Raw genomic sequence first — 25,535 nt, 5'->3', positions numbered from 1 at the left:
AAAAAAAACACATACACGTTGCGTTTTTTATTTTTTTGCATTAAACCAAATTTTACAAAATTTCTAAATAACTTCATAATTGAAACGGTTCACTTATTCAGCTCATCATAGTTTTATGCATTAAGCTATAAGTATATGTTAAGGAACTATTGACTTATGTATGTCATGTTTAACGCTATAAGTACTTACCTATATTGACAGATTGACAAGATTTTTATTTTCTTTTCTCCGATTTAGGACCCAGCTAGCCATAATCTATATATATAAAATCGAAAGGTCACTCACTCATCACGAAATCTCAGAAACTACATGTGCTAGGAATCTCAAATTTCGCATAGGAGTTATTTATAGGACGTAGGTGCTCGCTAAGACGGGAATTTGCAATATTCGACTTCTAAGGGGTTGATTTTGGGGTCGAAAGTTTGTATGAAACTTCGTTACTACAAATGCTAGAAGTCTTAAATTTTGCATAGACGTCACTAGGACGTAGTCATGAAGGCAGAAATTAATAATAACATAGTTCACGCGGGTGTAACCGCGAGCAGGCCGCGCTAGTAATAAATATTTACATACCTTCTTAGCTTAAAAAAAATGGATCAAAAAAAATATTTAAATTCAGTTACCAATGATTAAAAAAATATATTGACGAGTATAGGACATTTAAAATACATAAATAAGGCCTTACTATTCAGGCCTTCGTGGCGCAGGGGCACGAGGGTATGATCATTTCTTCGCTATCGCTATGGCACCACCACTCAACGCCACGAAAAAATCGGCAGAAAGTGTGGAATAGTATCTTAACACTAGCTTCTCTCCGCCTTCCCTGCAGTGTGCGGGATAGGTGAAGCTGAGTTTTTGACTATTATGCATGAGAATTTCTCCAATCATTTTAAAAATGTTGAATGCACCAACAACGCCGCACTCTTAATTTTATGTTTATCTCTCTAGAAAAAAATAACAACTTCGAACTTTCTAAATTGTGATTGGCTTTTAAATTAAAGCAGTAAAGGTTTTATAAGTAAAAAATGAAACATTTTACATTCATGTACGGTATGTAAATTGGTGACAATTTCATTTTCCTATGAAATTTTTAAATAAAGTACCGTATCCAAAGCTTTGTGCACCAATCAACAGAATTTTAACGAACTGCCCAACTTGTCATAGAAAAATTTTGCTTGCCGTTTGTTTTTCAATTCAAATGTGAGAGTATAAAATGGTACAATAGTCGTATGGTAACGTAAATATTTTAGTTTACACCTCGTGACAACTCTTAACACGTGATATGACACTTTATGATAACCGGACCTTTTTCGATCATGAGGTTAATGATATTAGCCTTATAGGCCTTTACAGCGACTTTTAGAGAAGAGAACACTCTAACCCTGAGAAATTGCGAGTATTAAGCAACTTCTAAATGGATGTCGACGGCGGCAAAGGCGTCCCTTGCGAGACTGGAATACTGGAATATATACAATATATAGCTCGAGAACTTTATTAATTATTAGAAGTGTTTTTAATTAATAAGATCCGAAAATAAATACAGATAAAAATAAAACACAAAATCAGATATAAAAATTTATATTATAGGAAATATTTTGGATTCAACAACACCTCGTGACAACCCCCGCCTTGACACGTGACATGGCACTTGCTGACTGACTGACCGGACTATATCCATGCTATGTATAACATTTTTCCATTACATTACAAAGAAATAATAAAATTGACATTTCTATGCTGAATAAAAAACATAATTCCATTTTTATTATGTAAGAATAACGAATTAATTTAACTAGTATTTTCAATTAATATTGTCAAATGGCAATAATAAAACTACATTATTTTTATATAAAGTATCAAACTTAAGGGGACAAGGTAAACTATAGAGACGAATTCACATGTGCATTAAAATAAGCACGACCCGAAAAAAAACGCTAACAATAATTAAATTTTAGCATGAATATACATAAACATTATATAGAAGAAAAAAAAATTAAAATGCAATAATATTTATAAAAAAAGCAAGCATCAAGGCGACGGCGGCCACCGACATCACAATTTCGTTGTCAACACACGCAACGAGGTTTATACCGAATCATTATCACACTTATCACTTATCACTGATACCTCGATGCAAAGGAAAGAAACAGAAAAAAAGTTATTTTTTTTTTAATTTATTCACTGTTTTTCACCTAACTAATATCTAGACTTAGATTTATAGACACTCGCGCAGTCACTCACAGACTTTTTTATACTACAAGAGCTCATTTACAAATGGGGGTTGAGTCAATTCCTTCCAAATAAGCTGCGAAGGCATTATTTTATTATTCTTTTTTTTTTGATAAATATCACACAATTTATCACTAACAATTAAATAATTAATTAATATTTCTATCGGCCATATTATAGCGCACAGCGTTCGTGTACCGCTTACATCTAAAAACGCGTGTGGAATTGACCGGTCCCCTTATACTAAACAAGATCATCTATACAAAATTCATTTATGCATGTTTAGAATCGTAGCTTTATGAAAATTTTGAAAATAAAAACAAAAGAACAAATTTATAATAAAAAAAGCAGTATGTAACTTCAATTCTAAACAAACATACAGGGTATCCCACAAGCGACTGCCAACAACACTTAGAACCGTGTCACATTAACTTACAATACAAATGGTTTCTAACTGCGACACGGTTCCAACAGACCATCGGGATGAACCTCAACAATATTTAAAAAAAAACGATACAAAATTTCATTTTTTCAAACATAATTAGTTGTTTACGTACAATATTTATATAACTGTTATTATTATACAGTATTGTGACCTATTCTTATTTTTTTTCACATCATCACTACCATTTTATTTACAATGTTTAATAAAAAAAAATATATAATGAAACTAAAAATGTAAAACTGAATCATATAAAAGCAAATATGGAAATTTTAATTTTAAGTAAGCAGCAATAATAATAATAATTGTTAAATAATTACAGGAATTATTTCAAAGATTTTTTTTATTTATTTGCTTTTCTTTTCAGGGTAAGCAGAGGGAATATTAAGACACTATTCGCACGCACCGCCGAATTTTGATGATGTGTGTAGAGTGGCGCAACGTCGCTTTTTGTGTTGTCACCCAGAGCTAGGAAATGAAATTCCCCCCGAGTGAAGATCGAATCCACAACTGTCGCGTTTACGATCAGATGGCCTCATGGTATTTTTTTATTGCTTTATTTGCTTCCATATGACACAAAATGGTTTAATAAGTAATGCATGCCCAATAAATCCCTATTTCATATTTATATATAATATATAGCCAATTCGTTTCTAACCCACTTTATTTTTTCTGCCCTCTTATTTATTATTATTATTAATAACAATTTTAATGTATTTTAGCAACTAATGTATGTGTAAAGCACTTTTCACAGCCAACTACTATAAAGTCGGTCCAAAGAGACTAGGGTTGCCACATATTAAAAATATGACAAAACCATGGTATGGCAACAGTAAAACAGTTTACAAAGAAATAAAAACCCGGTGATTTTAAAACATTAAAGATTTTTATCAAAAATAACAGTTACTCCATCATATTTTTTTACAATATTCAATACAAATGAGGGCAGAAATATAACAAACTTCAATCCAACATTATAGGGATAATAACAACCCTATTAAAAAAACGATCACAAAGTAAAAAAAAGTACATAATAAATAAAAAGAATGATTAACAAGAACTTTGCGGTCAATAAGGCACGGGTAAAAAAAATTAATAAAAAACCCGAATAACCTTAGGCGTTTTACGTATACAATCATCATTATTAATAATCAATTCAAAAAATATTTTTTTAAATTGAAAAAAAATAGCATTGCTAATTCCATTAAAAAAAATACTTATCGAGTCAATAAATAACAGAAACAAACGGTGGAATTGTTAAAAACAATGCTTTATATATACTTATTATAAATAAATATTCCTGGCAAAACTATTGCTAATTTAGGCTGGGTATTCAAATCACCCATTTAATACCAATATTTGGACTGGACACTGACATTTAAAATACATATAATCTATATTTATTATATATCTTTTTATTAGATTCATCCCGCATATAGCGGAGTAGACAGAGGGAGCCTAGTGTTACGAATCTTTGTTCCCTAGTTTTCATCCAATTTTCCAGACATTGCATGGTGAATGGCGAAAGTCAACGCCGCGCTATGCCAAAACACCAAGTCACCAGAGCGACAAAATGAAAACGACTCAATCCCCCGAGTGGGGAACGAACCCACGGCCGTCGCGTTCATATATTATATACATTTCAAATGCCTTTATCGATCGATAACTCTAACTAATCTCATTCCGTTGGTGAAGCGACATGTATTTCTTTCTCATAATAAACAAATAAATACTTAATTATCGCTTAGAACCTTAAGTATGAAAAAGCGTATAAATTATATCATGTGTTCGTATTAACGGTCTTAGTGTCTAAAACGTCTGTATGTTTATTATTGAAAACCATAAAAACAATATATTTAAACTGAAAAATATTTGTAATTTAAATTTGTTTGGAAGACTCTGCCTATTAAATATTTCTTATTCCATTGTTAAGAATAACACTTCTTTTTGGGGAAACATATAAAACTTCAAGTTTACGTTCTAAGCCCACTAACCACTAAGCCATACATTATTAAAAGGCTAGATAGAAAGTCTTATACTTAAGCCTACTACTAATTTATGTTGTTAGCAAGATTGTTTAAATAAAAAAATCTGAACATCTTTTATTTGGTTTAAACGGTGGTACTTTAATATGAGAATCGTTTAAAATAATAAACGTACAGACATTTAATTTAACAGTATTTAATAACAGAGGTAGTTATCTGTGTTAGCCATGTGATGTTCCAATATATTTTTTTAACGTTACATACTTTGCTGGGAAAAAATTTAAAATCATATAAAAAAATTGAACATAGCCGGAATCGAACCCGCTTTAATGTCAATTAGATTATATGTTGTTATAGACATATGTCGACATTTTTATAATTCCATTATAAACATGACTAAATTTTTATGATTTTAAAATTTTTCCTTTAAATTATTTTTAATCTGTGGCAGATAATAATTTTAGCAACACTCCCACTGACATCTACCTCTCTTTGTAACATGACATCGACTTATTCTAGCTTAATGGCAAGGAGGACATCATTATTATATATATACCAAATATTTATATGTATATGGACTGTGTATTTCAACTGATTTATGATTAAAAAAAAAACATTGTAAAGGCAGTTTTTTATTATTGGAATGAAAAAAATGTGACAACTAAGTACTAAAAAAGAAGCCTTAAGAAACAGGGTAGGCAAGAGGAGCCCGGGGGAGTGTTAAGACGTTTTATTCTCCGCGAAACGTCCAATCATAGAGACATTGAGTATTGAATGGCGGAACTCAATAACGTGGAGCAGGGAAATAGCAATAATTACAATATTCATCCCCGAGTGGAGATCAAACCCACACCCATCGCGTTTACACTCAACCACTGCACCACGACGGCTCCATGTACGTCCAGTATAACATTTATAATAATTTTTTAAGTGCTTACATTCACTAAAATGAAACGAAATTCGAATAATTTGATGTTATATAATGACGGCTTTGAAACCATTTGTTTATAGTACTAATTATTGCTCACAATTTCCACATCATAATGTCAAATTTTATAATTTTCTTTTTTTTCCCAAATTTATTTTTCCAAATTTCAATGACTAACAATTATAAAAAACACTCATTTAGAATATTCAAGTCACATTTTTCATTGTACTTAGTTGTCTATAGAGAACTATTAAATTATTTCTCTCAAAGCTATACTTATAAAGCAAATAATTGAATATTATGCTTCATTATATTTTTTTACAAACAAATTAAAAATAAACTTACAAAAAAAAAGCTGTTATCTCAACATTAAACTGAAATTCCAACATATTTTCAAGCAAAGATCTCAATAATATTCTGCTTAACCAAAAAAAAAAATCAAAATACACAAATTGAGATATCTATCAGCAATATATAATATACATATATAAATGTCCTCTCTCACCCGTTTACCGTACGCTAGAATTTATCTTGGAATATGAACAGGTTGTTCGTGGCGGCCACGGCGATCACGCTCTCGTGCGGATGCCACGCCGTGTGCAGTATTTTTTTGTTGAAGTCCAAACAATCTACGCTTATTTCGTCCTGAAAATTATGAAATCAAGTTTTACGTTAAGGTCATAAAACAATATTTTAAATGTTTAGTACATGCTAAAATCTGTACAAGAAAATAAATGTATAGACAAACAGCAGTAGTAGCGAAACACCGTTCATTCCTTTACCTAAGACTTATGCATAATTATACTCTTAATCCGAAAAATAAAACAATAGACTATATAAAGGCCCCACCCTTCTTCCTCTTACATGGTACAGTCGTCGAGATGTTACCACACTGAGTTGTAGATTTCAAGCACTTTTATTACTTTCAATTATTTACTTCCCAGGTCATACTGATCATACTGTACACCTGTAGTCCATAAAAATTACTTCAAGGTGGCCACGATTCGTCGGCCATACTTGTGTACTAGGACTTATAAAGTATACATAAGTATACTTTGCCCACAAAAAAAAAACAAAGCACCAAAGTACCTTCTTCCTCTTGGCGGTAGTCGCGACGCGCCTCGCGCGCAGCGGCTGGCGCGGGCGGGCGGCGGCGTCGCGCGACGCCTCTAACGTCAGTTCGCCGCGCCGGCCCGCGCTCGCTGCGTTCGACACGCCGCCGCGTTCGAATATTCTGAAACAATCAAACATTTTATATATCTATATATTTTTAGATGTATATATGTATAGTACATCATGCATGTATGTACACAACCGAGTCGAGTAAATCAATTTGATTATTCAACTTTCATATGAATTATCAAAACAAAAAAAAACACTCACCTGAAGAATCCATTATATGAGCCAGTCATGAGCCGCTGGTCGTCCCCGCTCCAGCAACACTCGAACTTGTCAAAGATACAATCATTCTCGTACAACGAGCACAGTTTGGAACGTAGGTACTCATGCACCTGGGAGGGAGAAATAAAATTAAGAATATTTTTTTTAATTATAATTTTTTTTATTATTGTGAAATAAAATTAGGCATCACTATGTACATAGTGAATTAGTTTAATTCCTTCTCTAGGGTGGACATCGAACCCACAACCATCGCGTTTAAAATCAGACGCTGTGTCGCTCGCGCTCGCGTCAACGTTCGCCTCCATAATTGATTTAAAATACAAATGAAATAGTCATATTAATTGATAAACAAATAAAATTAATTCACTTACTGGATATGTTTCTACAGGTTTTGTTTCCATTCTAAGATCCCATACTTTTAAACCTAAATAGTCTCTGGACATCATGTATCTGTGAAATTATTGATTCGTTTATTTTAAAATATCTGTTATTTTTTTAGCTTCACGCCGTATCCCACACCTTAGAACTAAACCTAATATCAGGACAGTCCATTCCCATTAAGACACTTTCGTTAACCACTTTCAGCCGAATTTCGAAGCTTTGCGTGTTGAGTAGCGGAAATAAACTCCGCGCTTTGCGTCGTCACCAGAATGAGGAAATGAAAATATTAAATATAATTCCCAGAGAGGGAATCGAACTCGTAACCGTCGCATTTACAGTCTCACGCTTGTGCTCTTACATTTTTCTGTTTATATACAAGTTTTCACAGGTACTCTAAGTCAATAAATAAAATTTTCAATAAAAGGTTAATTACAGTTCTAAACTAGCTGAAAGAGATAATTTATAGTGATAACACCTTTTTTTAAGCCACTTAATTAAATGTCTATTTACTTAGCAGACACTATATACCACATATAGCAGACACTCCACACTCCATGCACCGCCCACTTTTCGAGACATTGCGTGTAGAGCGGAACTCTACCTCGCGTTTTGTCTAGTTACCACAGGGAGGAGACGAAAATATTATCTCATTCCCCAAATTGGAAATAGATCCCACAAACGTCACATTTACATACAAGCTGTAACGGCCTTGTAGTGATTGATATAGATATATGAGAATCATCTCATCTCAGCATATCAATGCTATTGATGCATACATATTATTAGGAAATTTTTACAATTTACATAGATAGATATTTTATTTTTTCATCAGCCTATCGCCGTCCACTGCTGAACGTAGGCCTCCCACATCAAGCGCCAACCAGACATAGAGATAGATAGATATTTTATTATATGAAATAAAATATAGGCCGATTGCGTATTATTTTTATACTTTCAAATGATATTAAAATTAACGAATACACAATGATAAAAACGAATTTGGCAAGTTTACACTCTAAGCTGACGATATAATACTCTAAACAACCAACCTGCCAGAATTACTGAGCTTAACATCGCTAATAGATGATATGATCTCTGAGAAGAAGGACCTCGCGTGCGGGTCTTCGGGCTCCTCGAACAATTTGGCGTGACGGTCGCACAGCGCCGCGGCCCGCATGTCGCATAGCCTTATTGTACCTAATTTTTAAATGTGGAAATATTTATTAACAATGAAATATTATTAAAGAAATCTATATAACGATGAACGCGTTAATCTCAAAAACTACGGTTTTAATTTGTAAACAATAATAATTTGATAAATTCCTTTCGAGTTGGTCCTTAGTTATATTACGTTAATCATTTCAATGTCAGAGTTGTTCTGGGCATTTAGAATTTATGATGTATGACACACAACTCTTATTTATTTCCATATTTAAAGCAGGTGAAGCCACTGTTAGGAAGTTAATAATAAAAGTATAACTCACCCTTACTACTAGAATATACAAAGAGATTACATTCAGTCGGGTGGAACTCCGCCGCGGTAATAACCTAAAAAATAATATGATTTATACAAAGGAATTCATACAAAAAAATGGTGCATTATCTAACGTAACTTAAATACACTATCCTCCCAACTAACCTCAGTAAGTTCCTCCATATTGGCGGGTTTTATATCAACGATGTTGAAGCTCTGGTCGGTGATCTCCAAGTGCCATAGGTTGATGCGCAGATCGTCCGCCGATAGGTACGTCTCTTGGTCGGAGTTGAGCGAAATGGAGTTTATGTGGTAAGTGTGCGCGTTTGCAAATATTCTCCTGCGAAAAAATATGTACACTTACTTTTTTTTTCAGCTTTAGGCTGTATCCCGCATATTGCAGGTTAAGCAGAGGGAAAGTTATTATTAAATATTTTACAGTTATCTATGGTCATGTGTAAAATTATATTCTTCTTCTTATAATGTTTAAATATATTTTATAAGAATAGGAGTTTTATAGCTAGTAACTTCCCTTAAATGGATTTAAGAAGTTAAGTTCAGTTTATTTTGTTCTTGTCAAAATTTTGTGTCCCTTCTTCCTTACAATTCCAAATTTATTTACATGCCAAATTTAAACTTTTTAAGTCCATTAGATTAGGCTGTTATTTATATTTTTTCTTAAAAACATATACAAAAATAAAAAAATAAACAAAATAGCAATTATATATACAAAGGAATTGCTTTGTTTAACTAAGATTAATTGCTGCCCACATATAGGTTAATAGATAAACTATACATTGATTATCAGCCAAGTGACATTGTAAATAAATAAATTGATCTAAATCAATACTAATTGTTATTTGTGTAATTAACTGAAAATTATAGTCAATTTATGAGTTTATCAAATATTATTTGCTAAGTAATAACCGAGGCTGTAATGCAAGGGCACAAACGTTTGACTGTAGACGCGACGGTTATGGGTTCGATTCCCAGTTGGGGCAATAAAATGACTGACATTTTTATTTCCTCACTTAGTAAAAAACGAAGCGACACGTTTACCTATTCGACTAACTTTCACTAGCTTTTGCTTGTAATATTTTTATAGTTTATTTTACTACAGGTACATAGACAAAAAGAAGATTGTGAAATATTTGTCACATTTAGACAACTTCAGGTCTGTAAAACCTCGCCGACACTATTATAAGTCAGAAAAATATACTTATTTAAAAGAAAATATTTCCCATAGTATTGGACCTATAACAACAACAATAATTGCATCATATCGATCGGCATGTTATCGTTTTAATATGATCCTAAATTCCAGAGAAACCTTCATATATGAAGTATTTGTAAATAACCGTATAATTAAATTAACGCCATATCTAGGTACTCGAAGATAAGCTTAAATTAAATTTTGTAGTGGATTTCAGTTAGCAAATCTGGCCTAATCTTTTAGTTAAATATATAGATACACTTATATTAGAAGTTAATAGTCAACGTTTTACGTCATAGTTCTATATAACAGACAAAATATTTATATAAATAGGTCAATAGGCGATTGTGGGAATAGGGAACTTCTTTTTCTTACTTTATAATTACGTATGGGTTGGGAGTTCGTTTCGTTGAAAAAAAATTCAACGTAATAATCTTATTTAAAGTGTTTTCAGTTTCAATTTTCTTACAGAAATGGGTAAAATAGAACCTAAAAAATATATTTTTTCTGTTTGTGCGTTTGTGACTGCTGATCTCAGAACGTCTTGAACGTTTAAAATGCAGTTTTCACAATTTTATTTTGGTTCATAAATTTAAAGGTTATATCAATATATTGTGTTGTTCAAGACGGCGAAACCGCGAGCGGCTCGCTAGTATCAAATAAGAATTTTACGTTTATAATCAATACGAAATCCTGGTAATATAATATAATAAATATTACCTGGGCGAAGCCTCCACCATTAAGTCAGCCGGACGCACAGTAGGCACTCTCAGTTGAGTCACTCTGGTAGGGTCGCGAGGTCGACCGCCCTCTTCACGCGTGTTATAACCCGTTACACGCTTATCACGTTCTGAAACCTACAAAAATATAATGTTGGCTTTAGCACACATATAAATGATATTTGTAGAGATAGACATGTGCCCCTGGTCCGATTGGCCTCTAATAAATCTAATAAGAATACATAATTAATCTAATAATCTATATATATAAAAGGACTTGTCCTCACTGACTGAGGTAAGACGCAAGCACAGCCGTAACCGCTGTGCGTAGAAACGTGAAATTTGGACAGAAGTTTACTTTCGTAATCTGGACATCCACTAAGAAGGGATTTTGAACAATTTTAACCCTAAAGGGGTGAAATAGGGGTTCAAAGTTTGTATGAAAAAAAAATTAAATCGGCACCGATTTTTATAAAATTTTAAATTTAGATTTTTAAAAGTATTTAATTGAACACGTGTTTCATCGTTTTCTAGAATTCTCCCCCTAAGGGTGCAAATAAGGGGTTGAAAGTTTGTATAGGTTTTTTTTAAATCGTCACCAATTTTTATAAAATTTGAAATTCAGACTCTTAAACGTATATAGTTAAACACACGTTTCGTGGTTTTCTAGTATTCACCCCCTAAGGTTGCAAATAAGGGGTTGAAAGTTTGTATGGGAAACTTCTTAAATCGCCATCGATTTTTATAAAATTTGATATTTAGGCTCTTAAAAATATTTAATTGAACATATGTTTCATGGTTTTCTAGAATTCACCCCCTAAGGGTGCAAATAAGCGGTTGAAAGTTTGTATGGAAAAATCTTTAAATCGCCACCGATTTTTATAAAATTTGAAATTTAGACTCTTAAAAATATTTCATTGAACACATGTTTCATGGGTTATTAGAATTCACCCTTAATACGCAAGCGAAGCTGCGCGCGTCCGCTAGTATATAATAAGTCATAACTCACTTTCCATAATTTAATAGTCTTGTCATTAGTAGAGAGAAGGAAGTGTGCTTGATTTTTCCGCTTGAGCCATCTTATTTTGTTGATTTTCTCTTCTATTTCCAATGACTTGAGATAATCGAACTCGGGCTCGTGGGACTGGAACGTTGAGTATACGTTGTATTCGCCCTTCTTGGGCACACATTGTTTTGATGCAGGATCTCGCTGTAAAAATAAATATATATGTAAACTAAAAAAATTATGAAATAATTGAGGCCGTAGTGGCGCAGAGGCACAAGCGTGTGAATGCAATGCGACGGTTGTAAGTTCGATTCCTTAAATTTTCTGAACTTTTGCGCATTATTCACTCAGTAACAAAATAATCAAAAGTAGGAGTTTTCAAATCCTAAATTCAAAACTGCGCAGCCATATACAGCTAACTTCAAGTAGCCACGATCCGTCGACTGTACTATAAAACTTATTTAAATTTAAAAATTTACCTGAAATATAACAACACGTCCACCTTTGTCACCTGTGGCGAGCAATTCGCCATCGTGGTTGAATTCGACGCATGATATCAGATCGGCCTCTGTTACGTCGTCCTCGAGGGTGCCTTTCACCTGGCTGAAACACCATGTCGTCTCCCCACCATTGCCTAAAGAAAAACAAATATATATGGAGAAAAACCGATTTCTCATTAAAAATAAATAAAAAAACGTTTGCTAATTTATCAAAGTATTAAAGTCAGCGTCTGTTAAAATATAAAAGAGTAACATGCTTTGTAGTGATTCTACTTCACATTTAGATTATACTTTTTCAAGAAACAAATTTAGGACTTCATATTGAAGACTAGTCTAATAATTTAAATTAAAAAAAATATCTAATTACTAAATTGTAAAAAAGTATTTATCACATATCAAAAATGAAGACTGATTCACAGCAATTACAAGCTAAATGGTACAATTAAGAACATTCTGCATTCTACAGAACAACATTCTATTTGGCTTTGAGTTTTTATTATCCTTTTAAAGTATATCGAAAGATATAATTAAAACTGTGATGTCCTAGAATTAACACTTTATTTACTGTGGGTTTAAATAAATAATTAAACTTATTCAATAAAAAAATCTTTTTTTTTGTTTATTGAAAAATATTATGTCCACAGCGAAACTACACTACATACTGTCCTGTCCTCTGCTACGTTTATGTTAAAATAACGATCTCTCCAAAGTAGACAGTACTTAAAGTAGACACTATGTTCCCCACGAACCACTCCATTTTGGGAATTCTACGCCGCGCGTCTTTTTGTGAGAGCAAGAGAATAAAAATGATACAGTCCCCCAGTGGGAATCGAACCCACGACCATCGAGTTTACAGTCAGATTTATATTTTGTGATATTTCATAAATTACTTATATTTCACGCAATTTTTAATTTAAAAGTTAAATAAGCTCCAAAACCAAAACGTTCGAAACATTTTAAAGCTCATACACTCAAATTATTTTAAGAGGAATGTTATTAAAAAAAAAGCTGTAAGATAGTAGCGACACAGTCATATTTATATAAGAGTTAATCATAGATTGAAATATTAACAGATTATAGATAAAGAAATACGGAAATGCAATGTACTCTACAAAAAGATGGGCTACAAGAGATAAAAAAATAAAAAATAAAGGTTCTCGCATTAGTTCTCAAGTTCTTGCAAATGTCTTGCAGTGCTTAACTGCAATGAATATTTTATGTATAAATATTTTATTTATACTAAAATTGTTTATTTACAAATATAAAAATACTACTAGTGATGTCTTTGCCTATATTATAATCTAAATATAGATAATGGAAAATCTACCACAGATAAATAACAGGTTAGTACAAACGGTTTTTAGCTTTACACTTTTAGCCTGCAAAGCACAGTGAGCTCATTGAGAGATGAGTGGATTGACACTCTCTCTGATTTCCAATTTTAAAACATTGCAAAGGGAGAAACTTAAAACAATTGAGTTTACAATGTATGCTCACTGAGCTATGATGGCCTTTTAACTAATTGCTAATATTATTAAATGTGTTCTTCTTTATGCTTTCTTTTAAGATTTATGTAAGATTTTTGTTTGCTAATTTCATTTATGTAAGCAATAAAGAATTTTATCTATCAATTATTCCTAATAACAGTTATCTAAACTTATCAAATAATAATTCCATACAATAGTTGAAAATTAAAAGAAACTATTACAAAACTATCTATGATATTAAACCCTAAGAAACAAACTATTTTATCAACAAAATAAATATTAAATTGTCTTATTAAATCTACTTAAATATATATAGACATACAATCACATGTGGAATTCCAGTGTAATCGACAAGTTTGCTGTCTCCAGGCTAAGTCCTGCCGAATGTGATTATTAGATTGCCAGGGCACTTCTTTCTTCTTTAACATTACTAACTATTACTTAAAAATATGTAAGAAAACATGTAAAAATTTGAACATAGCAATATTCTTGCCCACACTTGGAAACTAAGCCACTGGTCACTAAGCCATACATCAAGCTAAATCACAATTCTTTTTATTAATATTTCTTTTCTAGTGTTATTTCACACTTAGGAAAGAAAAATACTTATTTAGAAAACATAAAAATTTGAATATAGCTGGATTTGCACCCACACCTCTTGGAAACCGTCCAAGTGCTTTGACCATTAATCCATATGTTCTCATTAAGCTACATCAAAATTCTTATATACATAATAATTATTTATGTTGTTAGTTAAAATGTTTTATACAATTTCTTAATAAGTATTTTTGTTGTTTTTTAGCTTCACATTGTATCTTGCACATGGGAGTGGGTAGGCAGAAGGACCCTGTGACCCTTATTCCCCTTAAGACACTTCCGTTATCCACTATTTACCTAATTATTGAGGCATTGCATTCTTATTCACTTGTGACAATTTATTTACGTTCTTAGCAGAGGCCTAGTGACCAGTGGGCTTAGACATTTAATGCATGTTCAAATTTCCTACATTAAAATCAGTTTTGTTTTCTAAAATATTTTTCTATCCTATTTTGAAACAACACTTTTAAAAAAAACACTGCTAATATTCTAATATTTCACAGATAATATAATTTAAAAAAAAGAGTACATTATAACTCAATGTCTAAACTGAAAATGATAGAACAATAAACTAAAAACATGTTTCTAAAGTGGTTGATATACAATACTTTTCAATTAAATGTAATATAATAGTTCTTTTGATGAATCAAGAACAAAATAAACCTGTTGAAGGAAGTACATACTTGAGGTTGACATATAAATAGACCTGACATTGTCTTGTAACTATTGTTTTAAGGGGACCTATACTCTACAGACTGGTGACTAATTTAGATTTAAAATAAGAAAATAATCCAGAGGTCAGTCGTGGCGCAGAAGCACGCGACTGTAAACGCGGCTAGTTGTGGGTTTGATTCACTTCAAGAAAATATTTGTTCAAATCATATAATATTTGATCAAAATATTAAATTTCTTCGTTCTGGTAACGAGGTAAAGCGCGACGCGACGATAACACGCGATACCTCCAGAATTACGTGGCAAGTAGGCAACGCACGTTCCTTAATGGGAACGTAGTGTCATAACACTAAGTTCCCAGATTTCTTCTGTCCACCCTGCTATGTTCAAAATACAGTATGAAGCTAAAACGAAACAGCTACAGACATTTCCTGCATAGATTAGACAGAAGAACAGTTTATGACACTCTGTTCCCATGCACCACTTAAGTTTTTTAAAGGTGTAGAGCTGCAGAACTCAGCACTCATACATTTCATACTGTTTGTTACCAGAACTATGATATGAAAATATTTCATTCCCCTAAAGTGCAAAATGAACACATAACCATCACATTTATATTGTTGTATTAATGCATCAAAGCAGCCATATACTTGTGGTTGACATATGAATAGCTAGTTTATATTGTTGTTATTTACAAAATTATTTAAAATTTATTGTGTATAGTAAAAAAAAGCATCCATAAAGATAACATTAATTATGTGTTTAATATGTATAATAATCTATTATCTTTGGTATTGCACTACATTTATATTATGTGACAATTGTGTCATATAAAAATAACTGCAATTTGTAATGTTTTCAGTCATGTATATCAAAAATTACTATTATATAATTTACATTTATTATTAGAGAAATCCAATTCAAATTATACTAACACCTCATAAAAACCAAATATACAGGATAAAAGGGTCACAAGAACAAAAAAGTTGAAACTGGCATACAGCCAAGTTTATGGTGCATAAGTGTAATCCTTTGCCTAGCAACATGCTGATTAAAAAAGTCTTAGATAAAAAGTAGGTTTCTGCACAGATACTACAATTCTTTTGTTTTTTTTTATCATTTCAAAATATATATCTTTACCCTAAGGGCACATGGGGCCCACACTAATGGGGATATTGAATGACTGATAAAAAATCATAAATGTTCCAAAAGTAAAGGCTAGAATTTGTATTTTAAATTAATTTGATTAAAAAATTCCAAATTTCCAATATACATATAACGAAAAAATCATTTTAAGAATATTTTCATCTGTACTTTACAAATGGTATGGTTAGTTTTTCTGAAGAGGGGTGGGGCCCTAAAAAGCACAACAACAGGCCCTGTATATGAATAAAAATTATAATCACTCATGACTGTAGTGCTCGCATAAGCTTAACCAAAAATCTATCTAAAAACTTTTTAATTTGTAGTTTGGAGTATAAAAGATTTTTCAATAGTTATGAGTTATCATATTATAGTAAATATAATACACTAATAGTCTCATTAAGTAATTTTAGTCATTAATTATATTTGCTACATTCTGCTTTACATTAAAATAAATTAAAATTGTTAGTGTCCTAAAATCCTTTTGACTAAATAATTATGCCATTCCTATATTAGTCATAATCAAAAATCAAATCAGCTTCATGATGTATCACATGGCAGGGTGGGCAAAGGGAACCTAGTGTTTAAGACACTAGTTCCCCACTTTCTGCCAAATTTTAGGGGCATTACGTGTTGAGTAGTCATAATCATCAAATAATTAAACACTTTTTAAACACTCAAGAAAAAAAAAAATACTATTTTTCATATTATTCTGTTAAATAAAACCAGTTATCATTTACAAAACATATTTTTGTATACAGGTAAAGGCAGATAAAAAAAATCATTTCAATATCTAGTAAGATAACCATAAAGTCTCTGCATATCACTTTGTTTATTATAACATGACCTTTACTGAACTATAACTATGCTTTAGAAAGTTACAATGACATAAGAACACATCTGTTGTCAATTACCAAGTAATAAGTATAACAATATCAGTTGCATATATTATATTAGTATATTCGTCAATAATAAGTTGCGAAAACAGGTTTGATGCGGGTCTACGAAAAAGCACCTCACCTGTATATAACCTCATGTCCTGATATTCCACAGTGTTACAATAAAATCGCTTGGGTTATAGATAAAATGATTCAATAATAAACCTAATATAATAGCTAATATCTGTTGACCATAACGATCTGACCTTCGAAACACGATCAACAAATAAAATCATCTGTTCACACAAACAATTATTGTTTTATGCAGCAATATGAACTGTAAACGTTATTACGGACTAAAACAACTGGTAAGACATTTGCAAGAACCTTCTTTCCACTACATACTTGCGATAACAGCGAAAACGGGCCAAATATTAAGTGTTAGAACTATCGGCTTTATACAATAACCAAACACTTCCCACTCAAATATACTTCGTCACTATATGTAAACACTAATAACTAAAAACCACACTAAGTACAAGAACATTGCATTTACCGTCGGAGTTCGAACGATAAAACATCTTCGACTTATTGCGATTTCCGATTCCGATTTCGCCCTTCTCTCGGGCGCTAAAAGTCAGCACTTACCGGCCATGACAAAGCCCAGCACAATAACTTTAAGAAGTTCGATAGTTTTAGTACACAATCACTTTAGTATATTGCTAAAACATTACACTGTATTGCCGATGAAAACTGATTAAAATCATTTCAACGTTACATCGGTAAAAAGCAATGGCGCTCCGAAAATTCAGAAATACATACAATAATTACTGCAGAGAACAGTGTTGCCACGCTTAAGCTAAGATTTCTACTATTTCTACCATAACGTTTTTTAACGTTTAAATTTCTTGTTTCCTTAACAAATAACTGAGATTGACCGAACTAAAAAATCGCGTGCTTATAAGCTATTTAAATATACACTTCAGTATTTTGCTATTCAATATTATCTACTTCTTCATATTTTAGTTTATTTAGGTGGTGGTATTGTATGGTTCTTTGCTTATGCCATTCTGAACGTACCATTATTTAAGAGTTAGTACTTTGTATATTACAGTAAAAATATTGTGGTTGTTGTTCTTTAATTATGGATTTAGTAAAAATATTATCATTCAGTTCAATTTATGTCAACGTCATTATATTTAGTTTCTAAATAAATACTTAAAATATTATGATGTAAATGAATATAACATTAAGATAAATTTATTTTAAAGAATACATAATAATAAATGATAGTTTCATCAAATACACATTTAGTTGATTAATCATTAAATAATTTCCAAAAAAATATTTTATTAAATCATTAATTAAAACATTTATAATTCATAATAATTCATATACATAAACATAAACAGATAGATTTAATAACGTATTTTTTTTTCTACCAAATTAGTTACTTCTATATAAAATGGCAACAAAATCGAATATTACGTCAAAATACTGTGAGTTTGCTGCAAAGAAGTCACGCAAAAGCGCGCATTTCAGTGTCCTGGTGCTGCCATCTATCTTTGTATTTAGATAAGTAGACTACTTTGCAAAATTGAAACGGTTAATATTTAAACTTCGCGTCAAACAAGTACGTCTTTGTGACGGTCTTTGTGAATAAATTCTGAGCTTAATATTTAGAACAATAATTACTTTAGCTGTATACATTTTTAGGTTAAGTTTGTTAAGAGGAAAATTATAAATATTTAATTGTGTTAAATCTAGGGTTAAGCAAGTATATACAATATTTACATTCATCAACTTGTATAAAACTTCTTACACTTATCATTTATGTTAATTATGTATATTTTTAAATATGTAAATGAGACTTTTAGTCTACAAAATTATATTCAGTTCCACCTCTTACCGTTTTTATTTCCATGATCAAATATAACACTTAATTTTTGAAGACTGTTCTGCCGGGCCTCAGCGAAGAGTCGCCTTTTGTTTTTCGGCGAAGGCTGCGTGGCTAAAGGCGATACCACCATCGTTGTGGTCGCCATGACTTACACCATGACCTTGAAGGATAAAACGAAACTTTTTTAAACAATTTTCTATACTGCCTATATCTACTATTATCTATACTTGTATTATAAAGCAAAAAAAATTGGTTGAAAAGTTGGTTGAATAATAGGATTTTTTTTTATTTAGAATGTGCCAGAGCCTCATAGGTACAGGACTTGATCTTAAGTTTGAGTTCGATCTTGAGACGCCGTTTTCATTCTTAAATTATATACCTATGAATGGTTTCAACTATTACCAGATAATACAAATTTGATGGTTAAATTAGTTATAGATGCAAAATTTTTATTAATCGCAGACAATTTAGTATACGACCACTCCATGCTTTATTTTCTGGCTGAATTCAAGACATCGCGTGTCGAGTTGCGGAACTCAACACTGCGCCTTGTCTGTTGTCCTATAATGAAATCAACATCTTGGACCAAATGCTATTGGAAAACGATATTTATTTTACGAAATAGACTTTACATAGCAAATGGCATTTAGGAATTACGCAATTAGGTACAAAACATTTTTCCATAGAAGTATTATTAATGAAGAGAGTAAACCTTATAGCCCAAGATTCCAGAGCTGCTAGACCTACGTCATTTTAGCAAAGCTGAAATTTTGAGGACGGTCTGGGGGCCCTGGGATCTCAGTCTATTAGTTCTATGTTTTCTTTTCGTGACTTACGCTTAGCATTTGCATGTGAAAAAGAGATATATTATGGTAAATATTATTATATTGAATATTCACGACTTTAAGATCCGTATAAAGTTATATTTGTTGGGTTTTTTTCATGCACATATAGTTCCGTGTTCGTATTCGCATCATAATGTAGACATTTATTGGTAGGTTGGTAAATCTTATCTCGTTATTCTAAGTCGACGCAATTCAAATAAAAATAAACCATATTTTTTCAAATCGTTTTTGCTGTATATTGTATGGATTTTGTAATAAAAATCTTCGCGTAACCTTCCTAACATTAATGATTTTTGTGAGAAAGTGAGAATATGCAGAACAAATAAAGGCAAAAATCTGAAAAAAAAAATGGAAATTTATATTTCCGAAAAGAAATTTATAATTCCGAAAATAAATTTATAATTCCATTTCATTGTTTGTCCATTACATTGTAGTTTATTTTATACAAAATTACGCATACGTCCGCAAATTAAATTCCCTTTGACGTACAAACCTGAAATTGATACGGACCCCTGAGTGGTTGGAGTGAAGGATTCCTTAGGTAAACATTTCATCATTTAAAGTCTACGGATACAACTTAGTTATCTTATAATAGTTCCTAAAAATACATATTTTTTACTTATTTTTCACTAAAAAAATATGAAAAAAAAGGTTTACCGTTTTTTACATCCACTGTGTTCAAAAGGCGTTAAAAACAACATTAGTAATAAGTGAATGGACACATAATTTATGCTTAATTTTGTCATGGCGTTCATACTGTAAATTTGAAAAAAAAAAGTGACAAAAATTTCGCTTAGTATAATTTAGTGTAGTGTACTTCTTTAAAAATATTATTTAAAATATTGTTTAAAGATAAAGATACTTTTGATATGAAGATGTGCTTATTATTCAAAGAGTCGTGAGATAAAAGGTAAACAAACCAAAAGAAAGTTACTAAAGGTTATTAATGAAGTTAATATATTTTATAAAAATTACTATGGAAGTAATACGCTGATAGCACTGTAAATAATAATAAATAACGATGTCTGTAGAACTTATGTAATCCTATAAGACTTTTTTAAAATAGAATATCATAATTGACCTAAATTATTTTAGGGGAACCTATTACGAAGTGTTTTTGAAATTTTGGTGAAGTAAGCCTAGCGTTAATACATTCCGATTCCCACTTTTCGATCAATTTTCGGGATACATTGTATTGAGTAACGGAACTCAGTCCCGGGTTGTCTTGTGCTAGGAACAGTGCTGGGAATTGAATATATAATTCGTTCCCCTGAGTAGAAATTGAATCTGAAACGTCATGCTTAAGGTTAGACTGGCTGTTGCTATAAGTCAAAGGCGATACCTCGAGAATTCGGCGGAAAGAGTGGACCGGAAGTCTTAACACTATATTCCTAGGTTCCCTATGCCTACCCTACAAAGATGCGGGTTACATAGTTAAGCTATACAACCCAATAAACATAATTAAATACTCTAATCTGTCTCATAATAAAATAACAATTTCTTTTAAAGACTAACGTGATTATTATATAAGAGTGTTGACTAGTTAAATGTTTAATCAATATTATATGCCTCCATCGATAAACGTGTTTCTTCGTATTACATTTTATTTATTTATTTACAAGAACGTCGATGCATTTATATTTTGACCACAAATGTTCTTTAATTCTAACAATATCTACAAATTACTTAATAGGACTCAATGAGAACCGATTCGCACCGATCTCTTGTGATTTGATGCGGATTTTTTTGGTTTTTGTTTATATTAATAACTGGCTAATTGGCCTAGTAGATAATAACTATTGAAACAGCCGAAGGGAGTAGGTTCAATTCCGACTTACTATTAATGAGTCGTTCAATGTTTGTTATGTAAGTAAAGATTGGAAAGATAGTAGTTCTCCACCTTGGTTAGTTTGTTTCTTTTTGGATTAAATAAGAAGAAAAAATAAATTACATTTTATATAAGATTTAACTTGCTATTTATTATTCAAAAATATTTATTTAAGTATATTTAATAATTAGTATATGGATTCAAGTGGTTAAAGATAATTTACAAAATAAAAAACCAGTTTACATTCAAAATAAAAAAAGAATATACTTTGAAAAATCACTGTATAAAGCTAGATCAATAAAGGGGATAATAAAAGAATCATAGCTATTTTCGTTTCGATCTCCTTCCCTTTTTATATTTTATATTTTTATATTTTATATAGGTATTAATGTACGATAAGAATTTTATCGTAAAACCTACTTTACGATGGAAATATAATATGAGATTGTTTAGGATTATAAAACTATATTTGACCTTTATTTTTTATGTTCAATCAAATTTTATTACTTGATAAAATCGAACAAAATCGAAAAAAATCGAATCAAGATTCAAGAAATCCAATCTTGACCCAAAATGTTGTTTTAAACAAGAAAAAAATTTCCACACTAAAAGCACAAAATCTCATTTTTATTCGATAGGTAGTTCTTAGTAATCATCTTTAAATGTAAGTAAGTAACTAGCATCTTTATAAAGTAGGTATAATTATAATATAAATAATTCCAAACAGTATTAACTGCTACTGGTTCGGTTTATCTAAAAATACTTATTAGATAAACAGATTATAGAAAGAGCAAGCTATTAAAATAATTCCCACGAACGGGAATCGAATTCAAAACCGTCGTTTTTACGGCCAGACGCTATACTGCGCTAGGACGGCCTTTATAAAAAAAAGTTATATATATTTTTAAAATAACTTCACGCTGTATCCCGCACATAGTCATACCTAGTGTTAAAACACTCCGTTCCCCAATTTGCGCCGAATTTTGGAAGCATTGCCTGTTGAGTGGCGGAACTCAACGCCGCGCTTTGCCTTGACGCTAGAGCAAGGAAATGAAAATATAACTTTAAATAAATATTCTATTTCTCGATTGAGGATCGAATCCACAACCAGTCACTTTTAGTCACTCACTAGTGACCCTGCGCCATAACTGGCCTCAATATTTTTTGATTTTTTAAACATCGAACATAAACACGATACTAAGTAGGTACGAACGAGACCATCGACCCTGTTCATTAATTACCACACTATAGCAGATAAAACTGCTTAGGAATTGCTTTTATGATTACATCGTTTAAGTTTAATCATTCTGGGTATTAAATATTGTATATCTATCTACCTAATATATATATCATATACATTTTTACTCCATAGGCATGGTACTTGAATTTGTCTCCTTCTATGCTAATATTATAAAGTTGTTTGGTTGAACGCGATCTCAAGAAGTGCTTCGAATGAGGTGCTATTTTTGTGAGGTATAACCCTGTTTATAAAGAAGGTACCTAAAGACCCACAGTAGGTACCTGAGGTCTCCAATACAAGAATTCGTTTTTGGCAGTTCCTTAATTAGATGTAGTTAATTTGGCTACGGATGGTAAAGCGCTAAAAGCTAGCTTAATATCTGAAAGAATTATATTAATAAATTATATTAATATATATTATATTAATAAATTAAGCACCAGAGTTTGAATCTACAACCAACGTCCGTAACCAATCTGACATTCCATGTGTACCACGATGGTGTCAATGATCGTATATTTTTGTTCTATAAATCTTATTTTTTTTAGTTTTACGGTATAGCAAGGTAGACAGGGCAGCTAGTTGTTAACGGTCCGTTTCACATTTTTTCGAGCAATGTACAAACATTGGCGTAACTCAACGCTGTGTTTTCTCTTCTTATTAAGCGACGAAATTAAAATAATGAATTCCCCCGAGTAGGAATCGAATCCACAGTCAGTTGCTGTGCCGCTACGCCAGGATGGCCGGTATCTATATCTATTTTATTTATGTAGTAGAATCAACAAATTATTTTATTGTAGTTTTTAGAGTATCTGCGATCGTTTTAAGGTTACGAGCGCGACCTTACTAAAGTGAGAGACTAGGTCATGTTTGTTAGACTTTTATTTATTGAGTATAGTATTAATAGTTCTTAACTTTTTTATGGCTTCACTCTGTATCCCGCATACGGCGGGGTAGGCAGAGGGAACTTGGTGCTACCACCTAGGGAGCTAGGAAGTGAAAATAACTTACTCTCTTATGTGGGAATTGAATTTCGACGATAAGGGATTCAATTGCCAGACAGAAGAGTAAGTTTTTCTTTTTCAGTCATACGTCTCAATATCTCTCTTCGGCCTCTTATTATTATTTTTAAATTATTAGCATTTTCCTGATCTAAGAATACGAGAAGTAGCGTTGAGTTACGCCACCAAACAGGCAATGTCTAATTTGAAGACGAACGGAGTGTCTTCACACTAGATTCTCTATATCTATTTAATAATATTTAAAAATGTTATCACTCAAGGAATCGCAACGCAACGCAAAAGATGTTAATTAGTATTACCAACATTTTAATTAGATAATAAGCCCTAAGTATATAACAGGATTTGAATACGCATTTTTATCTACATATTATCTAAAAAAAAATATTTTACATACCTTCACATACCCAGTACCTACAAAAACAACAGTACCAGTCTAGACTCTAGATTGCAATATCCTTGAATTCGTTATATTGGAAGTCATAAACTTCGACCTATTTCGTGACGGATCTTCAATGAGAAATATCTTTCGAATGTGAGGTTAAGAATGTAGGTTGAGTCCTATATATATTTATGTTATAAATACATATAAGTATATAACAAAGCAGTCCATCTTTTACTTATTTTTTACCTACTAGCTATTTATTAAATGCTGCTGCGCCAGTGGACCAAAAATAGAATAACTAAGAAACTGGAGAACTGGAGGAAATAGGTTGTGGATTCGTTCCCACTCAAGGAAATTAAATATATAATATTTTCATTTTCGTTGCTCTGGTAACGAGGCAGAAAACGGCGTTGAATTACGCCACTCAACACGCACGCATAATTCGGCGGAAAGCTGAGATATAAAAGGTCTTAAAGGGAACGGAGTGTCTTAACATTATGTTCCCAGGTTGTCTCTGCCTATGTGCCTTTCTCGATAAATGTATTCGAAGTCCAAACTCAAAAGACTGTGATTAGCTGTAGTAGTGTAGTGGCGTAGTGGAAAATGGCCTGACTGTAACGCGATTGTTATGGGTTCAATACCACTCCACTACCACACGTGGGAGATTTTGAGTCCTCGCACAGAAATAAGGCAAAGAAAAGCGTTGAGTCTAGCCACAAATAAATTTAAAAAAATAGTTCAGGCTTTAAATTAATAATTGTTTAACGAGTTCCACTTATCTGATTTAATGGTATAAGATATGTTTTTTAGGAGTAGTTTACTATTTAGGTTAATGTGTAATAATATTTTATATTATCATAAATGTGATAATAAAACTGGTACGACCCTAACATTTATAATAGTTTAAAAACGTCGCTATTAGCATTAAGCACGTGCATTTTTTAAAAACATATGATTACTTATATTTATCAATGCTCTCTTTTCACAATGACATATAAATTATAACAAAAACAAATTGGCCTTTATTTCTCTTATCGTGTGTTAAATTTAGTAACAAAGTTTTATTTTTTTATAGCTATTTTAAAGTCTGTGTTTCTAAAAGTTTTAAATTAAAAAAAAAACATTAAATTATATATACAGGAAAGGACGCTATCATGGTGTCACTGGGACGATTAAACCTGAACAAGCATGCAACAATCTTTCAGTTCAATCTCTATTCTATTTTAAACGACGTGAAATGACACTTGAAAAAACAGAGGGAAACTA

At 31.7% G+C, this 25,535-nt stretch overlaps 1 protein-coding gene across 4 annotated transcripts in view; it reads right to left on the bottom strand.

Annotated features, from left to right (window-relative positions):
• Window positions 1-1,562: 1,562 nt before the first annotated feature.
• The window catches only part of tws (protein phosphatase 2 regulatory subunit tws), a 30,619-nt gene continuing 6,646 nt past the window's right edge, over window positions 1,563-25,535 (bottom strand). Inside the window, exons 1-12 of one of the 4 annotated variants that reach the window (XM_085202623.1) lie at window positions 14,772-14,895; window positions 14,088-14,205; window positions 12,258-12,412; window positions 11,782-11,982; window positions 10,774-10,910; window positions 9,006-9,180; window positions 8,851-8,914; window positions 8,416-8,563; window positions 7,357-7,435; window positions 6,968-7,095; window positions 6,674-6,818; window positions 1,563-6,229 (exon numbers count right to left, since the gene is read on the bottom strand). In XM_085202623.1, the coding sequence (XP_085058749.1) occupies window positions 6,104-6,229; window positions 6,674-6,818; window positions 6,968-7,095; window positions 7,357-7,435; window positions 8,416-8,563; window positions 8,851-8,914; window positions 9,006-9,180; window positions 10,774-10,910; window positions 11,782-11,982; window positions 12,258-12,412; window positions 14,088-14,193 (1,464 nt within the window). In that variant the 5' untranslated portion in view covers window positions 14,194-14,205; window positions 14,772-14,895 and the 3' untranslated portion in view covers window positions 1,563-6,103. Of the gene's footprint in view, window positions 6,230-6,673; window positions 6,819-6,967; window positions 7,096-7,356; window positions 7,436-8,415; window positions 8,564-8,850; window positions 8,915-9,005; window positions 9,181-10,773; window positions 10,911-11,781; window positions 11,983-12,257; window positions 12,413-14,087; window positions 14,206-14,771; window positions 14,896-17,611; window positions 17,914-18,964; window positions 19,116-25,535 lie in introns of those variants that run through there. The other 3 variants (XM_085202622.1, XM_085202624.1, XM_085202625.1) reach the window with 3 other exon arrangements.

The sequence above is a fragment of the Heliconius melpomene genome, chromosome 19, assembly GCF_056956725.1.
Source record: "Heliconius melpomene rosina isolate 202511_hmr_F chromosome 19, ASM5695672v1, whole genome shotgun sequence".
In the NCBI taxonomy this organism is placed as follows: domain Eukaryota; kingdom Metazoa; phylum Arthropoda; class Insecta; order Lepidoptera; family Nymphalidae; genus Heliconius; species Heliconius melpomene.
Note: the sequence above shows the minus strand (reverse complement) of the source record. Positions and strands in the feature narration are given on the sequence as shown.